Genomic DNA, 13,112 nt, shown 5'->3' on the forward strand with positions numbered 1-13,112 from the left:
TATCTGAGTTAAAATAAGTAAATAGAGAAAGCCCTTAGGAATCCATTGCCTAGGATAACCAAAGGTTGCGTTTTAGTGTCTTTTTCAGACATTTATGCATTCAAATATAGTCTTTAAATGTTTTTAGAAATATGTTTTGTTCTTTTTTTATTTTGTATGTTGCTGTTTCTCCAGTCATATTTAAGAACTGCTTTTTTTTCTATTAATAACTCTGCTTTTTTTCACATGTAATTTCACTCCTTTCTGGCATTAGTGTTTCTAATGAAAGATTTTTTTTCTTCTAATGAACATTTTTCTTGTTTTTGAGAATGTGTGTATCCACAATTTACATTTTATTAATCTGTTCAGATGCCCAAATGTTTTTTCTCCCTCCTCAATTCTGGTTTTAATTTCTTCTTTGATCCTGTGGGCATATAAATGAATGAATATATATTCATTTATATAATATGTATTCTTGAATCTTTTCTTTCCAGATAAAACGGCTTTCCACCCTCCCATACTTTGTACCTGTTCTTTGTTTACTTTTCTCTGATGGTCTCTACTTTAACCACTCCGTCTTTATTCGTGCAAAACAGACAAAAAACTTCTTTGTTATTTCCTTTTATTCTAGATACTGGGTTTTCATCTTTAGTAATTCAGTATTTATGAAAGAACTAAGCTCCACCAATTTGATACCATATTTATCTGCATATTCAAAATGGTTTATGTCTTCTGCAGTAAAAGTTTTAATTGGAGAAATAAATCCATTATTTCTCATATCAATATTTATATACCTCAGTTTTACAATGTAATTGAAAAATCCTCTTGTAGCTACTGGCTCCAAGTCTTAAAATGTTTCCCAGGGTAATGGCTTCCTTTTAACATCTGATTTTACAAGTGAGAACTACAGCTTCCTTATCTACTTGGGAAATTCTTGAATTTTTTTCTTGAACTTCTTTTGTATTTTCCTTTGGCTTATCTATCCTGTTTTTTTTTTTTACTTGAAGCTTTCAAAAATAGCTTTTAAAGTCAATGATCTTTGTTTTATAGAGTAGGCAACAGAGAAATATTGCTCAAACTCACACAGCTTGGCATGCTATATATATAATATATATATATATATATATATAATATATATATATAATTTTTTTTTTTTTTTTGCAAAGGAAATTGAAGTCTCAGTAAATTGATGAATGTAGTAAATGCCACATGTTATGTTCTCTGGCTTTTTCACGATAATGTGAGTAAATACAGCAATAGCTCATGGAAGATTAGTTATGTATTAAACTTATAACATCTCATACAACATATTAGTAATTTTGAGAGTATGAGAGGACTATCTTATTTGAGGAAAAAATACTTTAAATTTGAGTTCATTGTAGGAGGGGAATTATACACAGAGGACTTGATGTGGAGGTTTGGCAAAAATGAAAACTTTGACACAAATAGTTTTAGAAATTGTGATAAGTGCAAAAGATAAATTTTTAGCTAAAGGTATGGGGGGAGGGAGATGTACCTTTTGCTAAAAAGCAAGGGAATGTCTAGCGAGCTTGGCTGGAGACATTATATTCTGCTAGTTCAAGGTGAGGTCCTGCCAGCTCCCAGGATACTCTGCATGGGGGCTCACCAGCCTCATGAAATCACATTGTGAGCCACTCTTCAACAACAACATTGTTACCCCCATGTAATTGTAAAAGTTTCCTTTAACAAGCTCTGTCTCCTGGACCTAACAACCAGGTTCCAAGTATGATATTTCACTCCACCATAACCTACAGTGAAGCAAGATGAAGCAGGATGAGTAAGTGTTACACATGTGCGGGCCTGCTGGAGGAGCTGTGTAATGATGACTAGTCAGTTAAAGGCCTTAGGAGGGTGAGCTCGGCAGGCCTGGCCAGGGCCCACCACAGCCTAATGAAGATGAGTAAGAACTTACTTATCCTCAAGGATCTTAGCTCATATGACAGGAAGCCAACTAGAATAAGATGAACTCCAGAAGAGAATGAAAACAATGCTATGAAGCAGAAAGAGATGACCTGATTTGGGAATCAAGACAAGCTTATTGAAGAGATGGCTTGAAAGATGGGATAGAATTTGATAATTGAGATCATCTATTGTTTGTGGGCAATAATTGGAATGAACTGCTTGTGAAGCGAAATCATATTTAGTGCATATTTTTGGCCACTGATACATAATGGTCATTAACATTCCAAATTGGAATGTATTTATGCTTCAGCCTAAGTCTTCTAGAATATGTTTGGTGTGTACCTGCAACATTTCAGAAATTTCAGGAACCACATGATGAATTCATTATATTAGCTGCTTGAATTGTTACACGGCCCACGCCCATAGGTTATGTACGTGAATGGTTATGCTTAGGGTAAATGTTCAGAGCTCCTGTGAGATGGCCACATTCTGCGTTGCCCAGGACCACGTAACCCTTTCTTCTTTATCCTTTCAGAAACTTCTAGGTGACTCCTTTAAGGGACTTCGTGATCATATATCAGCGGGGATTCTCAGACACCTGAAAGTTGCAGGTTTGCATGCTGCTTTCTGCAGCTGGCAAGGCAGGTTTCTCTTTATTACCACCCAGTTTTGTGGTGTTGCTAGAAAACTACACTTATTTCCATACTGTGGCTTGGTGGACATGACTTTGCTTTCATGCTATACCATGACCTCATTTCAGGTGGAGAAGCAGTAAAAAAGAGTGGAATGTTAAGTAGGTTAAGGTGTGATGGGAACCAGTCATGATGGCTGCTATGCTACTGATTATAGAGAACGCTATGTGCTTTGGATACCAGATTGTTTGGGGGCAAAGTTGACATTCTGTAGAAAGATTGAGAAGCCTGACTAAAGTTAACCATATTTTACTATCGCCTGTTGGAGCTAATGCTGGGTGCCAGGGAGGTATGTTCATTGTACGGTGGTGGTACAAGGAGTTATGTGGGCTCTTCCCAGGAAAGCTTTATATAGTAGGAGATGCTTAAGCTGGGCTTGAAAGCTGAGAAGTGTTTTGCTAGGCAGGTAAGTGGAAGAGAGTAATACTAGCAAAGGCACAGAGGCACAGAAAAGAACTCTTTGTTTGGTTGAAGCCAAATGTACAAGGTATGTGTTAATGAGAGATGAGGGCAGGAACTAGACCACCTTGAATGCAAAGAAATTGGAACCTGCCATGGGAGATGAGGAACCATTGGAAGGTTTGAAGTAGGAAAGTGACTTGGTTCAAGCATGAACTTCAGAAAGTTCATTCTAATGAGAGATCAGTTTGGAGAGAGTGAGGCCATAGGCAGGGCAATCAGAAAGTCCAGGGTTAGAGTCTGGGTGAGAGATGGATTGTACTGTGGTCAGAGAATGTGGTATGAAGTATATTTAATTTAGTATCTGTACACCTATTGCCCAGCTTATGTAGTAAAATATTACAAATTCAGTCATTTTACCTCTGTATTTTTATCTAGTTACATTTTATTTATCCTGTAATGGAAACCAATTCAGTATTTATTATGTATGTTTTAATATTTTCACTACACATACACGCACACACACACACTTTCTAAACAATATATAGTATTTTTAACATTTAGGATTTTAATGCATGCTTTTTCAACTTGCTTTTTGCCTAGGCAAAAATATTTGTTTTGTTGTTTTGCTTTTTACTTGTTTGTGAAATTCATATAGTTCTAGTTCATTCATTTTCAGGGCTGTATAGTGTTTCACTGAAAGACTAACATTTTATTCAATCTCTTCTTAAAAGACCTTTAGATGGTTTCCATTTTTTGTTATAACATCCATTGCTGCTAGGAACATTGTGTACATGTTTTGGTATACCTGTCTGAACTATTTTTTAAGGATATTTATTTAGGAATAAAATTTGCATGTCATGGAGTAATGTATGTTTTTATCTTTATCAGATATTGACAAATTGTTCTTCTAAGTGGCTGTACCAATTTATAATTCTAGCAATGTATAAGATTTCATATTTCTCTGTATTTTTATTATAGTTGGTAACATATCAGCATTTGACCAATGAAAAATAATATCTCATTGTAGTTTAAATTTGCATTTCTCTGACTACTAAACATATTTTTATGTGGTTAGTGGCTATTTGGCTTTTTTCCTCCAGAAACTGCTGTGTATTTTTTCCCTTGGGTTGCTTGTCTTATACTTATTGATTTGCTGAAATGCTTTCTATATTCTAGATACTAATTCTTCATTAATGAAGTATGATGCATTTGCCTTCTTAGCCTGTGCTTTATCTTTTTTTCATTTTAAAAAAAGATGTGTGCTTTTTATGTCTTATGAAATCTTTTTGTAATTGGAGGTTATAATAATATTCTTATAGATTTCCTTCTAAAATTTTATATCTTGGACTTCAGTACATGTGGAATATGGTGTGAGGAAAGAATCTCAGTTTACTCTCCTTTATATATGGATAACCAGTTGTCCCAGCACCATTTCTGGATGTTAATGTCCTTTCTCTACTTATTTACAGGGCTACCTCATTCATCTGGGTGTGGACTGATTTCTGAGCTCTCATCTGTGTATTGTTTTATTATCTGTCTCTGTGCCATATTACTATGCATTTGTATTATATCTTGATATCTGATAAGGCAACTTCCTCCAATTGTTTGTGTTTCTAATATGTCACCATTAGGTATAGTATTTGTTTGGGGCGCTTTTTTTTTTCCTCATAATTACTATTTAACTATTTATAAATTGCTGTCTCAAAAGTTCTTTTCCTTTAATCCATAGGTCAGGTTTTTTAGAGAACTCATATCTTTATTATATTCAATCTCCCTATTCATGAACAAGGTAAAACTACCTATTTAAGTCTTTATTAATGTCTTTTCTATAATACTTTGCAGGTTTTTTTTGTTAATGTCTTGCATATCTTTTGTTAGAATTATTCCTACATGTTATTTGTTTTGATGCTATTATATATGGTAAATCTTAAAAAACTATCACTGTGGTTTTTAGCTGTTTTTTCTTTTTAGCTTTCTACAATTTTATTTACTTTCTTACATGCTTAGCTGTCTATCTGAGCAAGTTTTTTATGTTTGATTCAGCATCTCAGTGTGTATTATACCCAGAACTTTTTCAGATTATCTAATGCAGCATTTCTCAATCTTGGCATTATTGGTGTTTTGGGATGCATAATTCCTTGTTGTAAGAATGTGCATTGGGGAATGTTTAGCAGTATCCCTGGTTTCATCTTTTAGATGCCAGTAGTACCACTTGGTTATTATGACCCAAAATGTCTTCAGACATTGTCAAATGTCCTCAGGAGCAAAATCACCCCTGATGAAGAACCATTGATTTGGCTTATATTGCAGAATTTTTTTTTTTTTTTATCTTCTTGAATGTTTTAAGATACTTATATTTTAAACTTTCAGATATAGCTTTCCAGGATGTGAATCGTATTTGTTTTGTCTACTGTCATGGATGGTGATTTTTATTTTTGTGCATGGTAATTTTTTAGCATGAGCTCACCCCCAGCAAAATGGATATTTCATATGTTCTGGCTTGTGAAGGTGGGATAGTTTTGAGTTTGCCTCTGAAGACCTTATGGACTTCCCAAGTCTGAGAGTAATTTTTATGTTAATATTTTGGTTTGGGTTTAAAAGAAACCCCATGAGGTAGTGACTATTTAGATCTTAACTGTACCTCTCCCTTCCATACTCTCCTTTCTTAAATGCCCATCACCTATAGCCACAGTTAACTGCCCCAGATACCACCCTCAGCATGTACACACTGGTATTTTGCTGCATATGGTTGGTCTGGCTCAGCATAGGATCTGTAGTTTTCCTTTTGATATTTTCTCTGAATATGCCAGATGCTATTACTGAGTAATTTGGATTTTGCTGCCAAGCTATATCTCTGTCAGTACAGAGGGAATATAGCATGCCAGTTCTTCTGCTTAGTGTGCATGACTGGCAGGCAGAAAGCCATCTTGGGTATAATGGCTGGAGGAAATGAACTGAGCACGTATTTTTTTAAATGATTATCTAGTTTTGTTAACTGTTGCTGACATTTTTAGATCATTGGTAATTGCGAATGACAAAAGTTAGGTCACTGTTTTTAGGGAGTTGAGCATTTCTAGTAGTTCTGTTTGGTTCTTTTTCAGATGTGTCTGGTGAATTTGGATAGTACTTTATTTTTTACTTTTGTGTTTAATGACTTCTTATTTATTTCATACCTTCTAGTGTATATAAATATTTTATTGGTTAATTTATAATAACAACTGCTAACAAAATTGTGAATTTTAGTGCATAGAAAAAGAACTTGACTTCCTTTCATGGAAACTAGTGGCTAGGTTAAAGTACTGTTATGTTAGCCTGAGTGGAGTATAGATTTATGCTTTCTGGAACACATGAAATCAATATTCAGGTTTCATATTAAAAAATAAAGTAGTCCTAGTACCAGTTCTTTTTCACTTTAATTGAGCGATCATTTGGTAAATTTCATTACTCTAGTTATTCACAACGGTCCATATTTAAATGAATTTTAAATGAATGAGCATGGAGTTAGCATAGACACACCAATGCTTATTAACAAGTATACATGAGATAAATGTCTATTTTTTTTAAAGATCTTACCTATTTAGACTGAATGTGGGAGGCCCAGTGTAAAAGGTATGAATGCATGGTCTATTGTAAAATAAAATATTTAAAATGTTTAAGAAATAAAATTTAAAACAAATGTAATTTTATTACTTTAAGACACTAAAGTACTCAATATTTTCATTGATGGTGAACTTTAGGAAAATTGTTCTTCTTCTAAGAGTCTGTTTTGTTTTTCTTCTCGTTGACAGCAAGAACTACATATTTAATGTCCCATATATTCCTTTTTGCTTTGACTGCCATGAAGTTTAGGGATAAATTCACTGCCTATTAAAATCTGTTTAGGCCCTTTTGGCCTGCTTATTTGCATTATAGTATATCTTTCCGCAAATATTAACTTTTTTACCTAATTTTTTCCCTTATTATCATATAAAAATTTTTTCCCACTTATGTGTTTTTATTGTTAAGATGCCTCCAGTCTTTTGTGAACTGAGGTTGTATATAAATAAAATAGATTATAAGTGAATAAAATAGATTCAGTGTAAGTTTCACTAAATATAGATGGATAAATATATAAATATACTTGTATGCAAATACATAGCAATAGCAACTTGCAGTTGGGTTGTGTTTTCAATTTTTTTTTGCTAAGATTAGCTTTTAACTTGAAATGTTCTCTGATAGAAACAGACAAGGTACTCTCCCAGAATAACTCAAACACTTATTTAATGTAAAACATAGCTGTGAAACTTTAGAGATTACAGTGACTGCCATTTGCAACTTAACTTGAAAGAAAACACGGCGAGTTGCAATGGAAGAAGTTAAGGATACCCCCATGGCATGGCCTCCTCACTGTTCCCACCCGAGTTCCCCGAGTTCCATTCCAGGACTGGGATCTTTCCCCAGATCTCCTGTTCTACTTCTTTCTTTCCACTGATACCATCAGGAACTCTAGTGATAATTGCTGCCCTGCAGCAGTGTACTGAGAGTCATGGGTCTCTGGCACTTCAACAGGGGTCTCCTGGTCTGAAGAGGTGATCAGACTTGACAGTGTTTAGCTGTGGTGACAGGTCTTGTGAGCATCCATAATGAAGCTGTGAAAAAGGCCTGGGATTGGGAGGATAGCAGTAGAGATTTCTGCTTATAGATGTAAATGAACAATTTTAAATTGGGAGAAAAAAATTTAAAAAGGAGGTGGGGTAGGAACGGATGCTTCTTCTATCACTTTTGATATCTCACAGAAGGTCTTTTTTGGTAGGACCCATATTTATTTAAGCCTATCTGGGTGATGTCACTGAAAGAAAGTTAACTCCTGTGATACTAGTTTCTCTTGTCCAATCAGCTACTTAGTCATTGGGCTTTTCCCACTTCCTCCCACCAGGGTCATTCATTTGCCACTTAGTCATTAATTCCTTCTGTCATTTCTCTCTTACCATATTGTATGTTGTGATAAATTCTGATAAAGCATGTGGGCTTTTTTGGAAATAATTTGTCTCTAGTTTCATTTCCTTTAAAATATAGGTTATCTTCTTTGTCTGTCTTAGTTTTGGATCAGTTTCTTTGTCTACTGAGGATTGCTTTTCATAGACTTAATGATATGAATTTAATCAGCTAGGCTCGAGAGACCAGCAAGAAAGGAAGAGCCTATACTTTGAATTTTAAGCATAAGTTACTTCGATATGAGGATTTTTAAAAATTCCCTTTTAACCACAGAACACCTCCATTGGAAAGGATTCTGAAAGAAATGAAGAAAACCATCAGAAATGAAGTCAGTAGCCTCATGGCCTTCTGTTGACTGGTCTGGATTCTTATTGCTCTTCCTTGCAACGACACTTTACAGAATGTCTGCTGAGGTCATCCATCAGGTTGAAGAGGCACTTGATGAAGATGAGAAGGAGATGCTTCTTTATTTGTGTCGGGATGTTGCTGAAGATGTAGCTCCACTTACTGTCAGGGACCTTTTGGATATTTTAAGTGAGAAAGGAAAGCTGTCTGCCATGGGCTTAGCTGAGCTGCTCTACAGAGTGAGGCGGTTTGACTTGCTCAAGAGGATCTTGAAGATGGACAAAATGGCAGTGGAGGCCCACCTACTCAGGCACCCTCATCTTGTTTCGGACTACAGGTATTTCATCGGCTCTTTCTGAAGCTGGGAGGGAATGAAGCGGTCTAGACTTCTGAACAAGAGAAAAGAGTACAGTCAGAAAAGCATCCTCATTACTTTCTTTATCCACTGATCCAACTGCTGTATAATGTTACTTCATTCTTTTGAATTCTTTGAATTCTTAGCTTGAGTTTGCTTAAAGTAATTGTGTAGAAGATCATAATGAGAGTGGAAGGGATGGTTGTTATGTGTTTGCCTGATGAATATAGTGAGAGATATAGGAATGACCAAGAGCTAGTAATGTTTGCCAGCCTTTTTGAGATCCGCAGTGGTCTTTGTTCTAGCTTGATTTTCTGTAATGTCAGAGCCTGGCAATTTTCGGTGCTGAGAAAGGAAATGACAAATCTGAAAGTGATCTTCCTGACCTTTGTAGGACTCTGTGACCCCTTCTGAATTCTCATTAATCTTTCCTTTGCTGAGGAAGCTAGTGGGGTAGGCTTCCTTTATGTGAGTTTCTGTGAGGTCTCTGCTTCTGGAGGCTATGGGGAATCCAAATTGAACATCTACCTCTATGCCCTCTTCAGTTCAGAGAAGACATCCTCTGGAGTCCCCTTTAAGTTTTTCCTTTTTCTTGTTCATATAGTACTCTCTTGGAGGTTCTGAGATGCACAAGCCACCAGAAAGACTGTTTCTGGGGAAAGGAAGAGAACTTGTAATCTTAAGTTAACAGTTCTTTTTCTCCAGGCCACCAGCCTTTAGTTATAATCAATAATGTATATTTGGAGATGATGCATATTATTAAAAACTATATTAAAGAGAGTTGAAAGCAATGAGACCTTGGCAAGTGTCTAAGACTTGAGACCTAAGGTCTGTTTCAAGCCTCAGACCTGTCAGTTACAAGCCTTGTAGGCTGAGACAACCACTAACATTACTGAGCCTTCATTTTTCTACTTGTAAAGCTAAGAATAATTATACACAATTTCACAAGTTCGTTTGTGAGGATAATTGTGATAATTTAGCATGTGAAGTACTTTTTAAAACTATGAAGCACTCTACAAATGTAATTTTTGTTGTTGTTATTCTTGATCATCTTCCACCTCTCCAACCACCATATAATATCAGTAATCTCAAAACTTCTTGGGAGGCACCGACTGAGTTTTTGTGAATAAGTTAGGTCAAAGGCCGGGCAGTGGGAGGCGAGTGCTAGATTCGTTTATTCATCTCTTCAGTGGGCTTTTTTTGTGGGTCAGCATATGCCAGGTGTTTGGGAAGCACTAGAGCAAAATGAATGAAAATTCTTCCATCCTCAGGACTAATTGGGAAAACGGCCCTCTATGCATTGGTAACAGTTTTAAGGTAATAATGCTAACCACGAGGTGTCCTGAGAGTCTCGATGAAGCAACAAACTAGAGCAGAGGTGACTGATCAAGAGGGGCTTTCTAGACCAAGACATCTACTGTCACAGTCCCCAGGCTCTAGATGTCTTTTACCCTTTGAGTTCTCAGTGGGCCAGGATATCCTGGCTGTTACTTTGCTTTAGAATCTTGTGATTCAAAGTATGGTCCCTAGATCAGCATCAGCATCACCTGGGAGCTTATTAAACAGAGAAGACAAAATTACTTTGAATTCTATTTCTGTCTTCATCTTAGTCATTTAGGTTCCTCATTTATTTCATTATAACTCTTGGGGAAGCTAGGGGATTCTTTAGGGAAGTTTTTATTCTCTGAGCTATTTTCAGAGCAGTTAGATAGAAAGAGAGGTGCCATCTTTCATTGAAAACTTGGGAAAAGATGAGTTTCCTTTTTGAGTTTCCTTAAGATATCTTCCTGGGGTGATCTTGGCTTTCTGTCTTATGGCTGGGACACATTTAAATGGGGGCAAGAACTAGTCTTTTAACCAATTATTGGCATAGAGGAGGAATAGGCTCTTGGTGTTCTCACTGGGACTGGTATCTGAATTTACTGAAGAAATTTGTCTTTTTAACAGGGTGCTGATGACCGAGATTGGTGAAGATTTGGATAAATCTGATATGTCCTCATTAATTTTTCTCATGAGGGATTATATGGGTCGAGGCAAGATAGCCAAGGATAAGGTGAGTTTTCTTTTTCTTGATTCATGTTCCCAAGAGCCTGTCAGAAGTCAGAGGATGCTCTCTATGGCATGAAGAGAAGGAAGCAGGCGCTTGAGCAGGGAGGCCCATGCTGGGGGCGAAGGCAGGAACTGAGAAGAGTGTGGGTTGTTTTCATAATAACATTGATGGGAAGAAAATTGGTTTATGAATACAGAAGAAATATGGTGATATCTCCTAGTGTGGCCCTTAGTGTTTCTCTCATCCTTGTATTTATCCTTTATTTGTGTAAAATTCATAGGTTTGGCTTATACATTGGTTTTTCTCCCTAGTTTGACAAATCATGTGGAAGGGTTAGGCAGTTCCATTTGCTCGTGCTGAGTAGAAACAGGTGGGAAGTGCTAATCCAATTGCATCTTGCTCTCCTACTGCCATCTATTTCTCCTCAGCTAGCTCAAGGTCAGGGTGGAGTCATTAGGCTGCATGTGGAGATAAGGTGTGGGGACATCTTTGTGACTGATGTGTGTCCAGGGGATGGCAGAAGTAGAGATTTGGGGTTGAAAACTAGGTAGGGGCAAAGACCTCAGGGAGGTTGTGATTGCTGGAAAAGTATCTAAATTCCAGCTGACCTTTTATGGTACTGCTAACCTAAGGACAGGCCAGGAAGAGCTCGAGTCTCTGGTGTATGACTATATGTCTTTAAAGGACTCGCCTCTAAAGACTTTGGTAAGTCATTGCTTGAGAATTTCCTCATGTTTCTCAATGATCGTAGTTTGTGAAATTTGGGGATACAGGGTGACTGTATGCCCCAGCATCAAATGAGAAGTGGAAAGAGAAATGAAAAAATGTTTAAAAATAAAGATAGCACTTCAACAACCAACTGTGAAACAGAAGGGAAATAAAACCAAAAGCAATGCCTGTTTCTGAAATCTAGTTATGTCACAATCCCTGAGGTTCAGTTAGATGACTAGCAAAATGTCCTAACCTTGTAATTTTGCCTCCTCATACCCTCTGAGTCAAAACGGGTTGGAATGTCCAGCACTGATTACAATGTTTTAGGACCTTCAAAACTGTATCGTTGGAATTTTTCTAGTGAAAACTTTCCCCAGCTACTTTTTCTCTTCCTTTTTCAGGAAAACTCTTAGAATTTTTTAGTATAACACCAGCCTGACTTTTGGGAAGAGAATAAACTCAGGAGGATTTTGTTGTCTTTCTAGGCCTGCTCTCTCACCATACTCCTTGATGGTACAAAATGGCCCACGTGTCCATCCACAACTTAGGTATAGGTTGGCCACCAAAACACTTACCACTATCTCTTTGCTGAGTAAAATCCAGGAATGTAATTTGCTGCTGGCCTTGGAGGGACTATAAAACAGAGAAGTCTGGTTTAGGATCACTTGAAGGTCTGAAGGGGCTCCTCTTGTTACCTTTTTTGGTAATACATCACACAACCTGAGGTTTGCATTTAGTGCTTAATTGTCAGCCCTAATGACCTTTGTTTCTTGTTGGTGGCTCTCTTAGAGTTTCTTGGATCTTGTGATGGAATTGGAGAAACTAAATCTGGTTGCTCCAGATCAACTGGATTTATTAGAAAAATGCCTAAAGAACATCCACAGGATAGACCTGAAGACAAAAATCCAGAAATACAGGCAATCTGGTAAGTAGAACTTTGGCCTCTCAGTGGCCTAAGGAAAGTACCCTGTGCATAATAGATCTGGTTGGTAAAGATTCATTTGTTGGGTGAGTGGATGGAATGGAACCTGAATGTTCACAGCCCCCACTAGCCTGTGATTAGAGATCATATGTCTTTATATCCTTCATATCCCAGATCTGCTGACTTCATCACCCCACCCCCACGATCACAGAATCTTGGCCCTCTGCAACATGCCACCAAGCAGTTCTTAACACTCTTACCTTAGAGAAAGAGTCTGCACCCACATTTTCTGCACCAGGTGAAGGTGCTGTGGACATTCAGGGTTTTGAGTATAAAAACTGCCTTGCTCCAGTGTTTGGCCTGACCACCATCCATCCAGCTCTGGGTGGTATCCTGTCACTGGGGTTCCACAGCTGCCCTGCATGTGTTCTGAGTTTCACAAAAGCTTCTCATGGAAAAGGGCATCTTTTAAGCTGATAACCTCTCCCTCCATAAAGGGGACCAGATTCAGACTGGCTTTGTTGTGTGACATCCCTGCCGCATTGCCTTTTAGACTCGTCCTCAGCTTGGGCTCCATTAGCAGTCCACTGACACCAGAGTCGCAATCTGAAGGGCATGGATAAGACCCAGTGATCTACAGACACTCCCCTCCCGCCGCCCCGCCGCCCATCCCACACACACACCTGAATGACTGATAAAAGACCAAGTACAGGAATAGAATTTTTAGTTCATTGAATGACTGATAAAAGACCAAGTACA

At 37.3% G+C, this 13,112-nt stretch overlaps 1 protein-coding gene across 27 annotated transcripts in view; it reads left to right on the forward strand.

Moving 5' to 3' along the window:
- Positions 1-13,112, forward strand: part of CFLAR (CASP8 and FADD like apoptosis regulator) — a 37,891-nt gene that overhangs the window by 3,259 nt on the left and 21,520 nt on the right. For 19 of the 27 annotated variants that reach the window (XM_039844392.1, XM_039844397.1, XM_039844401.1 and 16 more), the window contains 3 exons: positions 8,244-8,652; positions 10,618-10,723; positions 12,221-12,356. In XM_039844392.1, coding sequence (XP_039700326.1) covers positions 8,294-8,652; positions 10,618-10,723; positions 12,221-12,356 — 601 coding nt within the window. In that variant the 5' untranslated portion in view covers positions 8,244-8,293. Of the gene's footprint in view, positions 1-1,550; positions 1,778-2,437; positions 2,544-8,243; positions 8,653-10,617; positions 10,724-12,220; positions 12,357-13,112 lie in introns of those variants that run through there. The other 8 variants (XM_039844407.1, XM_039844408.1, XM_039844406.1 and 5 more) reach the window with 4 other exon arrangements.

This window comes from Pteropus medius, unplaced genomic scaffold (genome assembly GCF_902729225.1).
Source record: "Pteropus medius unplaced genomic scaffold, Ma_sr-lr_union100, whole genome shotgun sequence".
NCBI lineage: Eukaryota > Metazoa > Chordata > Mammalia > Chiroptera > Pteropodidae > Pteropus > Pteropus medius.